The 22,380-nt window shown below is 37.1% G+C and overlaps 1 protein-coding gene across 2 annotated transcripts; it reads left to right on the plus strand.

The window, feature by feature from the left end:
- The first annotated feature begins 1,214 nt into the window (after positions 1–1,214).
- Positions 1,215–21,690, plus strand: KRIT1 (KRIT1 ankyrin repeat containing). Of its 2 annotated transcripts, none has more exons than XM_062605025.1 (16): positions 1,215–1,327; positions 1,794–1,953; positions 3,249–3,341; positions 5,025–5,154; positions 7,146–7,389; positions 7,671–7,786; positions 8,207–8,350; positions 9,414–9,570; positions 9,849–9,956; positions 11,530–11,686; positions 14,999–15,150; positions 15,784–15,950; positions 18,061–18,148; positions 19,358–19,564; positions 19,867–19,983; positions 20,448–21,690. In XM_062605025.1, the coding sequence occupies exons 1-16, from the start codon at positions 1,226–1,228 to the stop codon at positions 20,514–20,516; spliced, it is 2,211 nt and encodes a 736-aa protein (XP_062461009.1). In that variant the 5' UTR covers positions 1,215–1,225; the 3' UTR covers positions 20,517–21,690. The 2 variants fall into 2 exon arrangements, with proteins under 2 accessions (XP_062461009.1, XP_062461010.1); XM_062605026.1 differs by having other exon boundaries at positions 1,286–1,327; positions 1,755–1,953.
- Positions 21,691–22,380: the final 690 nt, after the last annotated feature.

Raw genomic sequence — 22,380 nt, forward strand, 5'->3', positions numbered from 1 at the left:
ATGCTACTGTAATGTAAATCAATAGATGCTTCTATTTGGACATTACTGTTTACATACTATCGTTAAGTCATCTAACTAATGCATTTATCTAAACTGAAAGTGAAAATGTGCATGCTGTTATTTATGTTGGGTTCTTGTTTTTTTTTTTTTGTTTGTTTTTTTTTTGTGTTTTGTTTTGTTTTGTTTTTTCATACGTTTTCAGGTAGTCTGATCCCAGCAAAAATACTGGATGGACTAGGGGCATGGGAATCTGAAGACCTGTTTCTCCTAGAAGAGGTGAAGAAGCTAGAAACAGTAACTTTAAATATCTTGTGGAGGGATTAAACTGCAGAAAGTATGTGCTTGTTTGATGATGTGGAATGAAAGGAGGTTTATTTGCATATGAGGACAATGATTACCTGGAAGGTGTTAATGGCCAGATAAGACCTTTTTCCTCAAATTTGATGAGTGAAGTGATTTAGCTGTAGGAGGTTTCCCTTTTCCATTTTCATGAAGTTTTATAATTGTAGGCATTGTCACTTCGGGTTAAACGGAAAGGTAAGTGAACTTTTACCTTAAATCTAAAAACCTCTGCCCTTTTTTTGCAAAAACTGAAGATGTATTCCTTCAAAAACTCTATTTGAATGAAGTTTGCAGTCCCACTGAAGTAAAACAAAGTAAATGAATCCATATTGCAGCGTGGTTTTGTCGGTTTAGTTACTAGGGCTGTAGAGATTGTGTTCTACTTCGGGGAAGGGATTGGAAAATCAGGTACTTTCTTGAAATCCCTGTGGAACTCAGAAATGCAGTCCTTTGTTACAGCACTTTTGTAAGTTACAGTGCTTGTCACTTCAGAATGGTTTTCTTTTTTAAATTTCATATATTTTTAAGAGTGCTAACTTTCTTTGGCCTTTTGTCTGGTTTGCAAATTGGGGAAAAATAGTTACAAACTGGAAAAAGAACCCAACCATTATTTTTATTTTAAAAGTGGGTTAGAGAACAGGATTATTTGTATTAAATCTGTGTGATATAGGATTTCCCCCTTTCATTAAAAGGAAACAGAATTATAGCAACCACTGGTATTTCCCCAGCTAAAGAAAAATAAATGAATAACGGAAAGAATTGGTGGGCAGGATTCCTGCATCCTGAAGTTCAGTGCGCTGTTGGATTATCTTTCTTTTAATTTTTATCAACTGGCCCTTTACTTCCTGTTTATTCATTCTTTCCAGTGGTAAAAGAAGGAGAGATGGGAAACCCAGAAAGCATTGGAGATGCGTATGTTGCTGTGATTCGTCCAAAAAATACTGCTAGCCTGAATTCTCGGGAATATCGAGCTAAATCCTATGAAGTAAAACTATATTTTTTAATTTATTAACTTTCAAAAATAATAAATTACAGTAAATATATTGTAGCAGAAAATTAAATTTGACAATAAGAGTATTTAAATAATGTCTATGTATGTCATATACCTGCTATGCATTGCCCCATCTTTATGGTATTTGAACACTTTGCAGTCTTGAAATATCTTTGTATTTCATTTCTTTTCTGGGCGTTTTGCCCTGTGGGCTGCTCAGCACAAGGGTGCAGCCTTGTCTTTTTGTCCTTAACCTTACAGTTAAGGAGGTCATTCTGACTTCACCATCCTGCTTCTCCACATTCAGTACTTCCTGAATTTTGTTACTGCTTTTATAGTGGTACAATAATTCCTCTCCCCTTCTTCCCCCCGCCCCCCAAAAAAACCCAAACAACAAAACAAACCTCTGTGCTTGTTTCAGTTGTACTAAAACTCCTTTGATTTCATTATTGTTTGAAAGATTTTGTTGCTTGAAGTTCCCATTGAAGGCCAAAAGAAAAAAAGAAAGAAAGTTTTGCTGGAAACTAAACTACAGGGAGGCACTGAGATAACCCAGAGCATCTTGGATTATGTGTTAGAGGCCACCAAACCAATTTCACCAGCCAATCAGGGTATTAAAGGTAAAAACATTTTAATCTCATCTGTTGTTGATAGCTCTGTAAAAATATTCTTAAAATTAAATGGGTGTGGAAAGGTTACGCAAAAGCGTGAAATTAGTTTTTTAAAAAATTATGTTTTGAGGTTCATGGGGAAAAAAAAAGTTGCAACTATACAGCTAAAACATTTGTTTCCCTTTACTTCCAGCTCTATAACTGCTTTATAAAGTGAAACTTTGCTTGTCTTCACTACTTCTTCACCTCAATTTGAGATTTACGGCTGAACTTTGGTAAACCAGATTGTAGTAGCTTTTTAATTTTATCCTAAACATGAACTAGTGAACTGATCACCTGTAAAGTCTGTTCTAAAGACAGCATTATTCAGTAGACAATATATAAATGAAAGTATTTCTGACATAACTGTATTACAGATATAATTTGATTAGTACATTTTCTTTTTCACTGTTTTTGCATAGCTGTTCTGGGAACGAACCTCATGCTTGTGCTGACAAAATTGTTTTACCCAGCACATTTAATTTCCAGATTGGTATAAACCATACTGACTAAAGCGCTTTTTTTGCGTGTGTGTACCTCATCTCTGCTTTGTAAGCAAAGTTATACTGGGAAGGTTGTCAGCACGGACAAGACTATGCAGTGCTAACCGTTTAGAAAAGGAACAGCTCGCTGCATAAATGTTGTGGGTGGCAATGATTGGAGTTGGATGGACCTAACAAAGCTAGTTGAGCAGCAAAGATAACAGCCTTAATACACATTGAGGAATACCATGTAAAAGCAAAACCTGTTTCTTACACAGTTTAGAGAGTTTTAAATTGACTTGCACAGAAGCCCCAAGCATTAATATGCACAGCATAGTATGGCCACTGCTAAAAAATGTAGTTGAGGTCAGAAAAACAAAATGCTGAATTCTGTAAGGGTGAAAGGGAGGATAACATGGAAGATACTGTCGTACCACTATATGAAAAAAGCATTCACGCTAACACGCAATAGAGACGCAGCTGTGCTTTCCCATTTCAGAAGGAGCCTTGTTTTACTTCAAGATAGGTGGTTTGGGGAGTGAAAGCTGCAAAACATCAGGGGTATAGAAAAGTTGCTATGAAAGAAGGGGTGCAGTCATGTAATTTTTCATGTTAATGGGTATGTATGTAGATTTTCTTAGCTTGTTTTACTTAATATCTTACAATATTTTTTTCTTCTTAGAAATTAGGAGGATTGGATTTGGTGAGCTTTCAGAGCCAACTCTACACAGTTTGTTTTGTTGGTTAATCAGTGACTTTTGGTCTTTTTTAATACTGTGCTAGGAAAGCGTGTTGTGTTAATGAAGAAGTTTCCTCTTGATGGGGAGAAGGCAGGCCAGGAGGCATCACTTTACATTGTTCCAACTGTTGTGAAAGGTAATGTTGAGCATAATTTCTGAAGTTGCGTCCATTTTAGCAGAAGTTTAGTTCAAGGTTTATGAAGAATTATTATGATATCATATTGATAGATGATGTTTTCTGTATTTTAAACATTAAAAGTTGCATTTAGGTGGAAACCTCTCTCTGTATGCTTGAAAACTTGAAAAAGTTACTTAAAGTTAAGGAAAAAAACCCTTGTTTGTAATGTATTGCCTTCGTTTCTGTAACGATAGCACAGTTCCGTTTTAAGCTGTGTTTGTTCGGTTGATTATGTTTCAAAACATGCAAAGAATTTACTGAATGCAAGTGTGAGAAAGACATACAATTCACTGTTCTTTACTTGGAGAAGAATGCTTATTGAAGTCTGTAAACAGGTTTGAATAAGGAATGGTAAATTAAATCTGTCGAAAGCAAAGTAAATTGCTTGTCAGGAAAAAAAAGCCTCAAGAAAATGCCTCTGTGATTTTGGGGAAACCTTCATTTTTGCATCAACGATAGGCCTTAGGGATAAAAGCTATCAAATAAATACCGTTGTGTAATTGCCAATATATAAATACCTCTTCTAGTCCTGAGTCCTATTTCTTTTTGACAGCAGTATACATTTTAATATTAATTCCTCAGATGAATCTGATCACACTGATGGAAAAGTAACTGAACACTTCACAGTTTTTAAGGCTACCTTGTTGAGTTGTGAATTGTTACTTAAGGATTGGATGTAATTTCCATCAAGACCTGGACAGGTTGGAGAGTTGGGCAGGGAATAACTTGATGAAATATAACAAGGCAAAGTGTAGAGTCCTGCATCTGGGCAGGAACAACCCCAGGTTCCAGTATAGGTTGGGGAACGACCTGTTAGAGAGCAGTGTAGGGGAGAGGGACCTGGGGGTCCTAGTGGACGACAGGATGACCATGAGCCAACACTGTGGCCTTGTGGCCAAGAAGGCAAATGGCATCCTGGGGTGTATTAGAAGGGGGGTGGTTAATAGGTCGAGAGAGGTCCTCCTTCCCCTCTACTCTGCCCTGGTGAGACCCCATCTGGAATATTGTGTCCAGTTCTGGGCCCCTCAGTTCAAGAAGGACAGGGAGCTGCTGGAGAGAGTCCAGCGCAGGACAACAAAGATGATTAAGGGAGTGGAGCATCTCCCTCATGAGGAAAGACTGAGGGAGCTGGGTCTCTATGGTTTGGAGAAGAGGAGACTGAGGGGTGACCTATAAGTGTCTATAAATATATAAAGGGGGAGTGTCACGAGGATGGAGCCAGGCTCTACTCAGTGGCAAACAATGATAGGACAAGGGGTAATGGGTACAAACTGGAACACAAGAGGTTCCACTTAAACTTGAGAAGAAACTTCTCCTCAGTGAGGGTGACGGAACACTGGAACAGGCTGCCCAGGGAGGTTGTGGAGTCTCCTTCTTTGGAGACATTCAAAACCCGCCTGGACACGTTCCTGTGTAACCTTATCTAGGTGTTCCTGCTCTGGCAGGGGGATTGGACTAGATGATCTTTTGAGGTCCCTTCCAATCTCTAGCATACTGTGATACTGTAATTACCATTTGGAAAACATTAAGTTAGTCTGAAGTTAGAATATGCTCTCAGTTGGCTATGAATGTGTAACTACAAAGTTGCAGAAGGGAAAATATGATTTTTCTTCTCTTTGATGTGTCTTGTTTCCTTTTTAGATAATACAAAATACGCTTACAGCCCTGGATGCCCTGTGTTCTATTGTTTACAAGACATCATGAGAGTCTGCAGTGAATCCAGCACCCATTTTGCTACGCTTACTGCAAAAATGTTAATTGCCTTGGATAAGTAAGAAATGCCATCTGTAAACATACATTAAAATAGAAGTTAAACAAGATAATTTGTAGATGTGGGACACAGTTTTTATAGCATTCTTGTGATTAAGAAGGAAGTCATTGTGATACCATGTTATTTTCTTCATGTTAATCAGAAGCTGAAACCTTGACTTCCAATTTCAAAATCTTTCTGTAAATCTTTTTAGCAATCTCGAGTGGTGTGCGTATCTAAATCAAGTGTCTTTCTGGAGGTTCCTGCTTACAGTGAATGTTTTGTAAAACCATATAAAATAGTAATGTTTAATCTTCTGTAAATGGCATAATTGTCATCTTTAAGAGTATTTGCCAGAGTATATTAAAAATACCCTGTTAATTGTATACCATTAAGATTTGCATTTAAATTAAACCTCCTTATAGAAAGGGAGTGTATCTTTCCCAGCCATACAAATGTATTTGCAGTAGGGAATTAACTTTCAGAAAGGTGATTAGTTGTTTAGCCAGGTTTATAGTAGTTTGAAAATTGAATATGTAAGCAGCTTTTAGTCTTTCTTAGGTACCCTTAACAAAGAAATACCAGACATACTTATGTATGAACTTATTTGCATTAATGAAGTTAGCTGAAACTCCAGACTAATGAAAAATTCTAAGTTAGAGGCTACTACCTAAAATTGCAGGATTTTTACAGTTTAATAATAGAATTTTGCTATTTCCATGTATACCATCTCTGCTTAAAATGTGTTATGAGCCTTACAGCCTTATGAGAGAAGCCTTGGAAATAGAATAGAAAATCTTTTATATTGATTATTCTCTATGTATGTAGTCTGAAATGCACTTCCCAAAGATTCAAATTGCCATAACTAACCTATTTACCAACTATGTAGAGAAAATGCCTGAAAATACTTCAGAGGGACAAGAGGATGTTTATAGTGTAATGACCACAGTTTTACAGTCCTCCTTCCTAGCAGGACTGTAAGTGAAGGGAATACAGATTTTGCAGCACATCATGGCTTGGATCTGGGACTTAAAAATCCAGGCCTAAGCACATGCATTGAACTACAGGCCATGCTCTGCCATGCTTACATGTGGTTCTGGTACAGTGGCCGGTCAATGGATCCAAGTGGTCTGTCAGTGGATCTGTCTTTCCAAGGCATGTACTTACTGTGTTTCCAGGCAAAATCACTAAATGGAATTTATTGTATTCTAGCAGAGTACATGCTCTGTACTCAAAGCTTGTGAGAACGTGTAAAAACCTAAATACAAACCTGGTCCTTAGTGTAATGTTGAACTGGGCACTTTTTAAGTAAAATAATTTAGCAATTTGGTGAAAATACATTTATCCAAAAGCTGAGATGAATAACTTGTCCTGAGCCCTGTGTTTCCTGGCAGGAAAAATACAGCAGGTATGCCATGCTGACCACTAGCTCAGAGTAAGGGGGCTCTAAAGCCCTTCTGTACTGTCAGTAGGAGTATATTTAAAAGAATAACCTTCACAGCTTTGTGAAAAGGCAAATGTGAAAGAGACCTTCTGATTTTTTGCCTCTTCCTGTCTCTCCCTAGTGAAACACATGAATTAGAAGCACAGATACTGAAACTTCAACTCATCCTTTAAAAAACTGCTTTATATTTCAAAATTTGTATGTTGAGGGGAGTAATACTGATAAACTGAACGTAAGCAAAATTATGACATGTTAGTGTGGTTAAGTGTTTTGAGTATAACCAGTGTTAAACTCTTACCTTAGCTTATAATTTCATTTTCTTTGAGAGTCTTCAGGAAATATGTTTGAGCAAATATATTTGCTTAACTACATTTGGTTAAAAAAAAAATTCACATTTGAGGATTAATTTAGTCCTGTAAATTTGGCTGTACACATTATAATAATAATCATTATTGAAATGGCCGATTATCATAAGTGCAGCCCTTAATTAAACAGAATAATGGGCAGGCATGACCAAAATAGTCCTTTTCTACCCAAAAATTAATTACTTGCCCATTCTCTCCTGCAGGTGGTTGGATGAGCGGCACACCCAGTCTCACTCCATCCCAGCTTTATTCAGACCATCTCCTCTTGAGAGAATCAAAACGAATGTAATAAACCCTGCCTATGCTACAGAACCTGGTCAAACAGAGAGCTCACTGCACATGGGTTATACTGCCCTGGAAATAAAGAGTAAAATGCTGGCCCTGGAGAAAGCAGATATGTGTATCTATAATCCTTTGTTTGGCTCTGACCTTCAGTATACTAATAGGGTAAGAGTTATATTTTCATTTTATATTCATGAAACATACATTTTAGTTTTACAGTTCATTTACTTGATACAAATATGTGCTTTATGTTTAATCAGAATTCTTTATTGCACAGTGACTGCTAAATGGTTTTCAAATCCTTACATTTGAACATAATTCTCTTTAATTATAAAATGTTACTATTGAAATTTGGTTTCAAGAGAATACCCAGCCTGGATGGGGGATTGTTCAGCGAAATCTATGGAAGATGCTTTTTCAGTTGTGTTTAAATTATGTCTTTGCAGGTTGACAAAGTGGTAATAAATCCATACTTTGGTCTTGGAGCCCCAGACTATTCAAAGATTCAGATTCCTAAAAGAGAAAAGTGGCAACGTAGCATGAGCAGTGTCACGGAGGACAAGTATTATGTTACATTACTTTTTCATTAATGGATAATTTTGTTTATGACAGTAGTACTTGGTAGACTTGATCAGAATGAGATTCCTGTTACTGTGGGACGTTACTGTATAAATACATATTTAAAAAATATTTTGTTTGAAGTCTCTACGTACTGAAACAACAATTAAAGGACAGATCAAGAAAGGCTTAAATTGTAGATGTTAGAGAAGCATTTCTTAGCATAATGAATACAGCTGTGGCTTGACTACTGCATGACAAAAAATCTAGTTGTATAAATACTGGCACAATTTAACTGCATGAGCTTCATTTTTATTCTTCATGTAGTTAGTGCTATATTACTAATTTTAAAGAAGTCAGTGTTCTCAACTATTGGAATACTTCTGAACTGTGTTTTCCTCATGTTTACTGTTTTAATTCATAGGGAACACCAGTGGGTAGATGATTTCCCTCTCCATCGCAGTGCTTGTGAAGGCGACTCTGATTTACTAAGCCACCTTCTGGATAAAAAGTTTTCTGTTAATCAGTTAGACAGTGACCACTGGGCACCTATCCATTATGCATGCTGGTGAGTCAGATGAATATAGTTTTGCCAATCAAATATATTCTTGCTGTCATGATTCTTTAGTGTAAATTATTTCTGTAATTTATTATACAGACTCAAAAAATGAGAAATCAGAACCTCTCTAGACTTTTTACACTTTGACTCTAATTTAGGTTAGTGTCAACTTTCTGATGAGAAAGATTGCTTCAGGTTTTGAGGTAATTGCAATCTGAATGGTTTCAGAGGAGACCAGGTGTGGAGATTGTATCATGAAACACTTCTTGCCTTCTGTATCTGTCCTGGAGCACCTGTTCTAATTCTTGTTGCAGATACTAGGTCTAGTTTAGTGTGGTAACTTTTACAGTCTTTGTTGGTTAAAGTCTGTGAGCAGTTTTACAGTACAGCGTGTTTTGGTGACAGTCAGGTTTTGAGTGGGAAGTTGGACTAGGTGGTCTACAGAGGTCAACTTATCTGACTGTAACTCTGTGATGATTTAATCTAAGTGCTTGAGAACTTTCCTCAGTTGTAAGAAAGCTTTTGTTTTATCTTTATTCAAGTTAGTCTTTGCGTTTATTGTAGAGTCTGATGATACGAATAACATGAAAATCAAACTTGGTTATAAAAAAAACCACAACCCAACTTACTTGATTTTTAGTGTTTGTCAGAAAGTTTGCATAGGTAGTACATGCAACATTTACCAGTGTGAGGCTTAAGAGTCCTTGGGATCCATCTGCATGACAATCAGAAGCTTTACTGTGATTCTCACACGATTATGTTTTGGGATTTTTTCAGGCAAGGCTGAACTCTGTTTTGCTATTACTTAAATGCTGCAACTACCCAAATTTAGCTAGTTTAAAGCAAGGTTTGGTTTGCCTGTAATGAATCCAATGAATGGTTACTAGACCAATGGTTACCAAAGAAGTACAGAACTGATACTATTTCTACAAACTCACCAAAGTTCCATTGTCTTTGGTGTCATTTCAAAGCTGAAAACTTTAGAGCATGGAAATACACTTTCCATATTTATGACTATCTGAAAAAACATCTTATGTTTGCTGTGTCTGTTCCGATTTAAACCTGTCTTCAGGTATGGAAAAGTTGAAGCCACTCGAATGCTCCTGGAGAAAGGGAAGTGCAATCCCAATCTTTTGAACGGCCAGCTCAGTTCTCCTCTTCATTTTGCTGCTGGAGGTGGGCATGCTGAAATAGTACAAATTCTACTAAATCATCCAGAAATTGACAGAGTAAGTTCTGTTTGTGTATAGAAATAGCAGTTTTAGCAACAGCTGCTAAGGTGTGTATGTGGAATGTTTTGTCCAGATCACAGTGTGTAAGCACACTGATACTGTTGAGAGATGACAAAATAATGGTTAACTATTTTTCATTACTGCTACTTTTCCCATTTTCTGTCAGTTCAGTGTTTGAGCACTAAGATCAGGGATTTTAATTATCTCAAAAAATGTGTACGTGTTTACCTATCTCCAGCGAAAACTATTACTGGTGTTTCTGTTTATGTTTATAGCACATTACTGATCAACAAGGAAGATCTCCACTGAATGTCTGTGAAGAGAACAAACAAAATGAGTGGGAAGAAGCTGCAAAACTGCTGAAGGAAGCCATAAATAAGCCCGTATGAGCTTATTTTCTAAATTGTTTAAAGTTTGTATTTAATTTACACCTAAACTTGTAGGAGAGAGAGGTTCATGTATAGCTGCTATTGGAAACGTGCAGTGTACTGAAATTGTTAGTGTAAATTAGTTTGTGTCTTTAAATGTTTCTATGTTTATTGCTCAAGAAATGCATTTAAGATTTCAAACATGATATTTTATTTGTAGGAGCATCACATCAGCTACTGACTTTATGTCTATTTTTGGTCATACAACCATCAGCTTTCTTTGCGTTGTTAAACAGGAGCTGGGTAAATGTAGGCTTCTGCAGAATAAGCTTTACATCACTTAGTCGGTGTAAGCTTCCTTGGCAGTCAGTGGAGATCTAGCCGGATAGTAAACAAAATTTATGATGCGATTCCTTTCATCCTGAAGTAGATTTAAAATTAGCCAAATGAGATAAAACCTCTTGGTTTTTTGTTTGTTTGTTTTTGTTTGTTTGTTTGTTTTTTGACTTCAGCTGTAATTTGTGTCTCTGTAGGTAGGTGGCAGTAAACCTGTCGATTTTTCAAGATGTTTTAAATTACCTGAATTTCACTGTGTATGAATGAGTCTTCCAAAACAGTTAATGAAGGAATTGACATCCTGTATTTTAGGGATCTTCTTATGCAGTTGATGGAATGGCAGATGTGTGTCTAATGACTCTAAAACACTAATACACATATTTTAAGTAGATTTCACAGCATAATAGGTGATACTGTGTTGTCACTTACTACTATTGAATTAAAATGTTAAAAAAAAAAACACTTAAACAGAAGTCACAGTGACTACTGCAGCAAAACCAGACTGTTTTCCATCCAGTCTCATTTTCAATAAGCTGTCATTTTCCAAGGCATTAATCTTTCCAGAAGAATTTAGGAATCAGTTCTTGACAACTGAGTAGATTTGAAGAAGGGAAATAACAGATTCCTGCAACTTTTTGATTCAAGCAGCTGAAACATTAACCTGTTAGAGAGATGAAAACAAGACGTTTCATAGATTTATTACTTGTGTGTATATGCTTTCAGCACATGATTTATATTTAAGTACGTTTTTCAGGAGGCATACTCTGAGCCCACATGCAATTCAGTGAAAGCTATTGGAGTTCTGTTACAGAACTGCAAAAGATCTTCATTGAGAGTGTATTATTATTGTACTGGGCTCTGTATAAAGGGTAGTGTTTCCCTTTAAGAAGTCTTTTAGTATAGTCTAATAAAAAGGAATAATTCATAACTTGTCAATAATAGTGAAGTGGACATTTCAGGCTATGCATAGGCAGTTGAGCCCAAATCTCTCAGGGAGCTTTAAATGCCTGCTTGCCTTTAAGTTCAACAGAAATGAAGTCCTCAAAATATCAATAAGGTCTTTCTTGGGGTAAAAAGCACAGTATAAGGACTTGTGTAGGACATGAAACAAGCAGTTCTGATAAATAGTAGATATGCAGGAGTTGTGCTATGTTCTTATTCTCAGCAGTATGGTAAAATTGCTTTTCTCTCCAGAAGCACCAACAGAAAGGATTTTAACAAGTTGTTTAATAATGTTTTAATTTTTATGTAGTATGAAAAGGCACGTATTTATCGTATGGATGGGTCTTATCGTTCCGTTGAGTTGAAACATGGAAACAATACTACTGTACAGCAGATAATGGAGGGGATGCGTTTGTCTCAAGAAACTCAGCAATACTTCACTATCTGGATCTGTTCTGAAAACCTCAGTAAGTAACAAGGAATGTCATTATACTTGAGAGTTTATCATAGGTTTTTTTACTTCTTGCCTTTAGAAAAAATAGTATTTTCTAAGGAAAATGGGAAGCATACTCTTTGACTGTTCACTATTAACCTCTTTCTTTCTGCTTTTAAAAGCCACTGACTCTTAATACACATATGTCTCATTCTTTGTATCTTTTACATAGTCAGTGAAACAAATTTTTCTATTCCATCTGCTTAAGCTTTCCTCCAGTAGATCAACTGTCAGCCTTTACAGCTTAGTGTCTCCCAACTGTGCTTTCAGAGCTATAGAAAGCTGCTTCATTTTAGCCACCATTTTGGGTACCTCTAAAGGTCTGAGCCCACATCACTGTGGGATCTAGAATGTATTTCATTTGGGGAGGTGAAGCAGGTACAGATTGCCTTTGTGTTTGTGACAGCAAAACAAACTGCCATTCACTTTTTCTGACATACTCCTTACTGCTAACTTACCCTTATTTTGGTGGTATTTTTCTTCCCAGAGTTTCTGAAATCGGATGCATGTAGTTGTTTTTACCAGTGTTTAACCTGTTTGAAACTAGTAGATTGAAGTAAAGATGATTACTGGTTGGTCTGTTAGAATCATAGAATAGTTAGGGTTGGAAAGGACCTTAAAATCATCAAGTTCCAGCCCCCCTGCCATGGGCAGGGACACTTCATGCTAAATTCATGCCACCCAGAGTTCTGTCCAACCTGGTCTTGAACGCTGACAGGGATGGAGCACTCACAACGTCTTTGGGCAACCCATTCCAGTGCCTCACCACCCTTACAGTAATGAACTTCTTCCTTATTTTTCACGTGCCTTAGCATGCCTTCTAGGAGAATCTGCTCCAAGATTTTGCCAGGCACAGAGGTGAGACTGACTGCTTTGTAGTTCGCTGGGTCATCTATTTTCCCCTTCTTGAAAATGGGGGTTAAATTTCCCTTTTTCCAGTCATCGGGAACTTCACCTGACTGACATGATTTTTCAAATATGATGGACAGTGGCTTGGCAACTTCATTTGCCAGCTCCTTCAGGACCTGCGGATGGATTTCTTTGGGTCTCATGGACTTGTGCACTTTTAGGTTCTTAAGATGGTCTCAAACCAGATCCTCTCCTACAGTGGGCCCAAGGTCTTCATTCTCACAGTCCCTGTGTCTGCATTCCAAGACTTGGGTGGTGTGGTCAGAGCATTTCCCAGTGAAGACCGAGGCAAATAAGTAATGTAGAACTGCAGCCTTCTCCAAATCCAGGGTAGCCGGTTCTCATGATAGCTTCTAGGGTTTTTTGTTTGGTGGTATTGTGTTTTGTTTTGTTTTCCATTAGGTCCCTTAATCATACGAACTTCTGTGTGTTTTGCACCAAAATGATTTTGGTAAACGAGTTTTCAGATACAGAATCATTGAATAGTTGGGCTGGAAAGGACCTTAAGATCATCTAATTCCAACCCCCCTGCCATGGGCTGGGACACCTCACACTAAACCATGTCACCCAAGGCTCTGTCCAACCTGGCCTTGAACACCACTAGGGATGGAGCATTCACAGCTTCCCTGGGCAACCCATTCCAGTGCCTCACCACCCTTACAGTAAAGAACTTCTTCCTTATATCCAATCTAAACTTCCCCCGTTTAAGTTTTAACCCATTATCCCCTGTCCTAGCACTACAGTCCGTAATGAAGTGTCCCTCCCCAGCATCCTTATAATAGGTGGGAGGGAATTCTCATGCAAAGCATCATTACTACATTTCATGTATTTTTATTACTTTTTTATTTTTTCTTATATTTCTAATTTAAATAAAAAGTAGGTGATAGTTGTAGTGTGAGATATGTAGCAAAAAATAAACCAAACCACAGAAGAGTCAATGATTCCGACTTGTGTTTTGTCAGAAAATGTGATAAACAGTACTGCAGCAGCATAGCTGTGGGACACGTTATAGTGCATTTACAAAGCACAATTCAGGTCTGGTAGAATGCTGTGACAGTACCATTAATACAGAAGCCTTGCCTTTAAAATTTTATTTACTGTTGTAAAACTTCCCCTACAGTGGCATTGTTCATTGTTACTTTGCTTTTTTAATCTGTAAATATTGCAGGAAATCTTTTCTTCATGCTTTTTAAATCTTTTTCTCCCTGTATGTCACATGACTACTGTAGCCTCCAGTTAAACTTAGCTGTTAATATCTGGAAGAAAAGGAAGTGTTTGAGTGTTTAAGTCTTGCTGCTTGTGCCTTTTCTAAATAGGATGTCATGTTTTACTCAAATCATTGAAGTATTACCTTTGCAATTGTGGGGATACATTATTTGTGTTATCCCAAGTAATTCCTTGGATATTTAGCATAAGTTTGAAAATGAGTTGGCTTCTGATTTATGGCTTCAAACAACTAATGGACAAGTTTCATTATAAAATGTATTTCTTGCAGTTTGTGTACCACTGTAAAGACCATAGTTTTCTCCTTTGTAGGACAGATAATTTTTTTTCTGTGTTTGAATGTAAGGTGGATGAATTGAGTGAACTGATTATTCTCAGTGAAAAGATCTTGCACTATAACATGTTATTTGAATTTTTTCATGTACTTTGAAATGTCACAATGTAAAAGCCAGAGCAGTGAGGATGAGGCAGATACAACCTTTTAGTTCCTCATTACTAGAAAATAGCCAGGCAAGAATCACAAGGACAGGCAGGGTAACAAAATGAGTGTAACTGAATGTATGTATCTAGTAGGACTGTAGTCAAAAGCTCTGTATTAATTTCTCAGCTCTCACGTATGCAGGAGAACATGAAACATTGGATGACTGTACCCTTTAAAGAATCAAGATGTTTTACAGATTAAAAAAAAGCATGTTCTGAGAAGTTTATGGTTTATATATACCCCAAAATAGAAAATATGTTGATCAGAAAAGCTGTATCTGTATTTTTCTGCCCAAAATAAGATTACTGGACTTTGTATTTCTCCCACAATAAATGAGAGAACAGTCTCTAGTGGTTTGTTATTGTTTTAAGTTTCATCTTGGTATTCCATTAAATTTTTAAATACCACTTCACTCTTGAGAAGCTGAAAATAACGAAGGTTCATCACTAGTGCATTTAGTGAATTGATGCTGAGAGTTTTGTCAATAAATCTGTATCTTCAAAACCTTTTATATATAACAGTTAAGAAAATACAGAGTGAAATGTTAATGAGTCCTGTTTCAAATACTCTGGTTTTAATGCAGCATTTAATAATCATGTATATATGTGTGTGTGTGTATGCTGGGTTATTCTGTTTATTTTCTGTAAAAAAAACCAACCTGTTATTTTTCAGGCCTCCAGCTAAAGCCATATCACAAGCCTTTGCAGCATATTCGAGACTGGCCCGAGATATTCACTGAACTGACAAACTTGGATCCTCAAAGGGAAACTTCACAGCTTTTCCTGAGAAGAGATGTGAGACTCCCACTGGAAATAGAAAAAAAGGTCTGCACTTGGAAGTGGTAGCATGAAATCATGGTCAGAGTCAGGCCACTCTGGTGATCAACACGCTATGTGTTAATGACCGTAGTAATTTCCAAACTTATTTAAACCTGACCTCTCATTTTTGTAACAGTCTTCATGTTCTTCCCACCTTCTTGCCTTCCCACCCTCTCTCTCGCCTTCCCAACTGTTTGGTTTATCATAAGTCTGTATCTCTCAGTCTCTGTCTGTCATACGGCTAAGACCAACCTGCCCAATTTTCTTCCTGTGAAGTGATTTTTCAGATATTTAATAGGTCAATTTCAATGGAATTACTCAAACATATTATTCAAAATACTTTCATGAGAGAAAAAAACCACAGATGTCAGTATTTCTGTGAACCTTTGGATTGGGCATGGTATGTCAGTCACCTCTAATTTGTGTGTTAGATCAATGAAGCGTTGGATTAAGTTAATGAAACTTTTTTTCTACTAAAAAGCATTAGTAAAATGTATACTTTAGGCAGGTTCAGTTCTTTTTTTTCTGTCTCTGGATCAGTGGGGAACTGTAATTATAGCTTGTGTATATATATATGTATATACAGTTTATAAGATCATGTGCTTTTACAAATAGATCATATTTAAATCTTTTTAACAGATTGAGGATCCACTGGCTATTCTTATCCTTTTTGATGAAGCCAGATATAATTTACTGAAAGGTTTCTATACATCACCTGATGCCAAGCTGATCACACTGGCCAGTCTGCTTCTACAAATAGTCTATGGAAATTATGAGAGCAAGAAACATAAACAGGGCTTTCTAAAGTAAGTATATATATTTAAAATTTAAAATTATGGTTTTAGATAAAGTATTTTTAGATAGTGTTTACTATGGAACTCTCAAATTTTAGGTATATTTATTATTTTTCCATCACTGAGCAACAGTTCACAGTAACCACATAACCCTTGTAGCATTAACAGAAGCTGGACATGGGGTCTGAAAAACATTTAATCTTCCTTATTGTAGTCCCAGGCAGAGGGATGGAGAGTTCTGTATTCTGTAAGTCTATACCAAGATACATTAATGCCAAAAAATGAGTAATAGTATTCACGATTGAAGGGTTTTGACAGGACTGAATGTTTGGACAATGATGAAGAAAACTCTTACTATGTCCAGTTAGACCAACTTCTGGGTTTGGCTTTCCTCCCTCTTTGAAGAGGACAGGCCATGCAGAGATACTATTTCTGTTCTGTCATTTGTGTGTGAACTGCTACACTAAATTGGTCAGAAACATAGCACTACCAGGGCTGTGCCAGGTGGTGGTTTTCTCTCTCCTGCTGTCTGTGTGCCAGCACAACAGAAGCTGAGCTGTTCTGGGATATGGCTTTGTCCTCCTCCCATGTACATTTCTGCATCAGTATCTGAGCACATCAGGATTCCAGTTCTCTTAATGCATGCATCTTCACTCCCCACCATCTCCACCTCAGTTCATTCATCTAACAGCAGCTGTGGTATTGTGGAATGCTACTATACTTCTCATCTCCTCTCATTCACAGCATCAACTGAGCTGTCTTGGCTTGCTGTTTTTTGGTTGTGCTCTCCACCATCAGTAAATCAGGGTGCATTTTCTGCTACAGTTACTCTGATGTAAGTGGGGGCTGCCTCTGAAAGGGCTGGCTATATTGACTGCAATTGTTCATTCCTTTGTCTTCCTTCTGTTAGGTGTAGAGACTGTACCATTACAGAGTATGCCAGGTGAATGAGCTCACTGACTGGAAAACTTCCGGGTGGGGTGTTCAGTAGATTCAGCTGCTGAGTCCTTCAGTTACACAGTTGGTAGATAGAGCATGAAGAGAACTGGGTTTAAATGGGACTGCCCACCTGAAGGAATGTGCATTTAAACACAGACATGCTTAATATGAAACTACCCCGTGCTGAATCCCAGCAGCTGCAGGGAGGCAAATCAGCAGTATGATTCTGCATTGATCCTGCTCAGTGGAAGTCTGTGACTCTATAGACAGGACTACTTGGAAAAGGTAGTTTGGGCCAGATAATAAGACTTACGGACATTTGGGCATGCTTTCCTTTTGTATTCAAATCAAGATGTTGGAAAATACCTTCACTTGTTCTTCAGAAGAAGATACTCTGATTTTTTTTTTTTTTTTTTTTGTAATCAACATAAATGTTTATTAAAAGACTTGCCATTTCAAAAATATATATCCAGGCTGTTGTGTGTATGAGAGTACCGTTGACCTCAAAGATCTGGATGTATTGCCTTTTGATGGCTTTTTTGCTTGGTGTAACATGCAGTTACTGCCAAATACAGTTTAAAAATTACTGAATAGGTTGCATCACTAGTTTTCTGAGACTATTTTCATTGTGCATAAAAGCAAACCAGTAAAGTCTTCCTTTTAGTGGTATTTTTTTGTCTGTGTTTTTGTTTTTAAAAAGGCATTTCGTATAAATAGCTCCACTTTCGTGTTGTGTAATATATAATTTTCATATGGAAATTAATTGGGCGAAGCCACTGGTGCTGATACAGCAGTGAAGGGAAGGAAGAGTATAAGGTGCCATCTTTTCTGAGTATGTGATGTGCTGGTGTGAATGGCTGTTTGTATATAATTTTGGCTTCCAAATTGGAATTCACCAAACTGGTCTGTAATCACGACCAGACTTGCCTATTCTGCTGCCAGCATTTCCTCTCCTTGCTGTGTCTGTGGTACACACAAAGTGCGTAACACAAAGCTAGATTTCCATTAATTGAGAATTACTCTATCTTAGGAAGCCTTAGCTTTTCACCTAATGAGGCAAGATAGAGTAGGAGCTGACTGTCTAGCTGAATAGACTTGAAGATACAAATTGGCAGACATTGTTCTTTCTCCTTACTTTATTTAGTGAAGAAAACTTTATTTTTCTGCTTTGTTTTTCTCTTAGTGAAGAAAATCTTAAATCTATAGTACCAATCACTAAACTAAAAAGTAAAGCTCCTCACTGGACAAACAGGATACTTCATGAATACAAGGTGAGACAATCACATAGTAGAAAATCCTGTCTTAAAGATTTTTTATTTTTTTTTTGATTGTTTGGTTGTCAGTTAATGAACAAAAATACTAGTATATAAAGCTGGAAATGTGTATGCTCTTAATTTTTGGATGGGCTGTTGGAATGCTGTTTGTCTTGCTTCACTATAGTTGATCTGGTTTTTAGAAGTAAATACGATTTTCATCTATTTATCTTCAGTGTTTGGGGCCAGATCAGGCATACATGTAAAAAATTCTACTCTGACTTGTAGCAATAGATCCACAAAGTCTGTTTGCCAGTATAGCTGGTATGGTAGGGATCTGACAATGCTGCTGATGTCCACGTGCTCACACAAACTCCTTTGACTAAAGCAGTTAACTGAGCCAAATTTGTAAATGTGGGCTGCTTCTGTAAATGACATCTAACTGAGGGCTGTGGATTCCACAGGGGGCCAGGGGCACCTGAAGATGGAATTAATGAAAAAAATCATAAAAAAATGTGGGGAAAGTGGGGTGTGTCAGAGTGAGAACAGTACTGGCTGACATGTGTCGCTAAAGGTAGCTGCCAGGGAACACTGCAGAGGCACTCAGGGAATGTTTTCAGCCTTGCCCCTCTTTTGAGATGAGGTTATGGAATCATAAACTTTCTCTTGGTGCTTACACTTTTTTTTTTTTTGGTCAGAAACCAGCGGATAATTCCTCTTCTTTGTAATACAGATGAAGGAGTGGATTATATTGGTCTTCCTAAGACCATGGTGTAGCAGAGGACATAAAGGAGTAGTTTCTACTCTTTCTTGTATCAGACAGTATGCAAGAATGATAATTGCTTTCTTGACCTCTGCTCTTATTCCATTATTTTTGGGTGTGCATTTAGTATCAGATGCATTTAGTATCACATGAGTGATACTAAATGCAGCTTACCCATGATGAGTCTGGCATACTGCTGAGAGAGGCAAAACTCTGAGGCCCTGCAGAGGTTAGGTGTCTGTGGCTCATGTTTCTGAGGCTCGTACAGGTATCTGCTTTCTGACTCAGTCTCTTTTGGCATTTCAGCCTTTCTGTGTGTGTTTAGTGTAGATGTAGGAAAATGGTTGCTGGGGAGGTGTTTTGGGAACATGCGTTTGGTGGGAATTCCACTAAATAGTGGATGTTCTTCAAATAACCACAGCTGTTTGAAGACTTACTGGTTGCTGCTGTTCTTTTCTTTCTAGAATCTCAGCACCAGTGAAGGTGTAAGTAAAGAGATGCACCACCTTCAGCGCATGTTCTTGCAGAATTGCTGGGAAATTCCTACTTACGGAGCAGCTTTTTTCACAGGACAGATATTCACCAAAGCAAGTTCAAGTAGCCATAAAGTGATTAAAGTATATGTAGGAGTAAATGTAAAAGGGCTGCACCTCCTCAACATGGAAACAAAGGTCAGCTTAAGTGAACTGCCAGTAATAACTGTTAAGCTTAATTCTGTTCTCTTTTATTCTTTGTGCTAATAGTCATTTCACATGCAACCGTTTAAACTTGACTGTGAAGATTTCAAAGATTTTAAGATTTTCATAAGGCACTACTAATAGAAAGCCCTGTATTTTTCCACTTTACTCCTTTATAAGCTACAACTGGATTGTGGAATATACAAAATCAGAATCCTGTCTAAGTGAACGAAGCAAAGTTCTGGGTGTAAGTATTGTGAATATTTTGAATGACAGTTTTTTACATTTAATTGTAGGCTTTACTCCTCAGCCTCAAGTATGGTTGCTTTATGTGGCAGTTGGGTGATGGAGATACATGTTTTCAAATCCACAGTCTGGAAAACAAAATGAGCTTTATTGTGCATACCAAACAGGTAAGCATTGTAATTTTTCATTGTTCATGTTCAGTTATTTTTCCTAAACTAGATGCATGCATCTCCTCTTGAGACTGACCACCCTTGTACAGGATAAAAGAAGCCTAAGCTGCACCCCTGTAAATCCAGCAACTTTTGATAGTGTTTGGGGGTGCCTGAAGGAAAATGCTTTACCGTAGCCTGCATGGGTGGTAATATGCCATGTTAACATGTGTTGTGACCCCTTTGAGTATTTTGCCTACTTTCACAGTAGTTGCTTTTGATTCCTATGTATTAAGGTGGTTACAGGGGAAGTGACTGAGTATTTTAAAAAGCACTTCCTGATAGCTGAGAAAAATCAAGGGTTTATTTTCCTTATTTTTAAAATGCAACTTCTAACTTACTATTCTTATCTAGTTGCATTTGTCATACACTTGATCCTTCACAGTTCCAAAATGCTGAGAGAATTTTATACCTTTATAAAGGCAGGTCTCGTCGTGAAACTTTTGATGAAATTAAACGGCCAGTTAATGCCAAGTGAAAGAAATGAATGATGGAAATGAACAGTAGTTCTGAAACTGCATCTGATGGCGAAGCAAAAACCAACTTATGTCTCCTCATAACAGAAGGCTTCCATGTACATGAATTTTACACAATACAGAAGTCAGTTTGTACAGTTTTTTTAACTTTGTACAGAAGCTGCATGGTTTATTTTTTAAAAAAACCTATACAATGTATCTATTATTTTTATAAATATTTTTGTGGTTCATACATAAGCTATTGTAGGGCTTGAGCTTAACCAATAAAGCTAATGAAATGTAAATGGTTGACTGAGATGGACACACATGAATCAAGTAAGGCTTTTGTTCCCATAGGACTATGGGAGAACCAGTGCCATTAAGCAAGTCTCAGTTAACCTATTTACCTTTCATGTTGTTCTGTGGAACATCAAGGAGGCTGTATATGTTACAGTATTTTGCAGACCCACTTTTTTAAGATGCTGTTGGTAAATGTGACCAGTTAGACCTTTGAGCAACTACTTTTGATAAACTTGCTTTTTATTTGATTTCTGAAAAATGTTACAGCTGGTTTTGGGTTTAGTCTTAACTTTCTCATACTTTATATTCATATTTATTCTAAAATATTGCATGAGGATGTCAAAAGGGAAATAACTTTAAATCACTCAGAAGCCATATTAAATGTTTAGCATGCTTGGGTTGGTTTGTTTTTTAAGTAATGGATTTTTACTTTTGCTGTGCAATATAAGATGTGTATATAGAGGAGAAGGAGGTACAGATTTACAAATGAATCTTACTCAGAGGACTTCAGAAAGTTTAATAAATCTTACCCTGGATTGCAGTACATATGCAGTAATAAAAACTCAGATAGGAGGTACTAAGTTATTTCTGTTAAAACTAATTTTCCTACCGATTACTTAAGTTTCTTGAGGCTACAAGCAGTGCAGGATGCAGAAATGAAGATTTATATTCCAAGGAAGTCAGACACAGTTGGTAAGCACCTGCCTGGTCTATGCAGAGTCAGGACTGGGTCTCAATGAGCTGGGACCCTATGCAATCTGAAACATATCTTTGTACATTAAAATAGTATCCATGACGCAACTCTTCAAAATTTCTGGTTGTATTTCAGGATTTTAAGTGCACTTGACTGTTTCTTCCACGTAAACTGCATGCTAAACTAGTGTGCAATATTTTGTAAAGAAGTTTTTTTTTTTTAAACAAAATTAGCACTTGCCTCTAAGTTTTCAAATAAAAGCAAAAATGAATGTTAGAAGCTGTGCTCTTGTGTAGTAACTTTACACCTTACAACTAGCAAGTGCAGGTTAAGAGATAAAAGTAGTAAGCAGTTAAGAAAACAGGAGACATTTTGTAATCTTCTTAGCAAGCTATACTTTTTTACTTAAATCTCACTGGCATAAATACCAGTAACTCTTCATGGAGTGTTATCTTTAAGGTAAATAATAAAACAGGTCCTTTGTAATGCAGCCATCCTGGCTATCACTTGGCTCTGGCATCAGAAATACACTTCTCTACATAGCACTTTGTTAGAAAACTACAGGAAGTATGTTAAAATGTGTCAGCTGCATACTTAACAATACTATTAATATGCCTTACTGCTGTATAGCCCTTTCTGCTAATTTGTTATTTATTGCTACCTAATAAATAGTTTGCAACAAGTAATGTTTGTTGTTGTTTATTACTGCACCCAGCAGTATGTCTTACCAAGCAGGTGTTACCACGAAAGACCAGTATTTTGTAACAGGCTTACCTTTGCAAGGTATGTGGGAAGATGGCAAGAGGCGGCCATAGCAAGGGGCCCATGATGACTACAAATTAAGGTTGTGCACCTCAGAAACAACTCGGGAATTCATCAAGAAAACTGGAAAACGTTAGTCATGGC

The sequence above is a fragment of the Pezoporus occidentalis genome, unplaced genomic scaffold (assembly GCF_034315485.1).
Source record: "Pezoporus occidentalis ecotype Australia unplaced genomic scaffold, CSIRO_AGI_Poc_V1 ctg9, whole genome shotgun sequence".
In the NCBI taxonomy this organism is placed as follows: domain Eukaryota; kingdom Metazoa; phylum Chordata; class Aves; order Psittaciformes; family Psittacidae; genus Pezoporus; species Pezoporus occidentalis.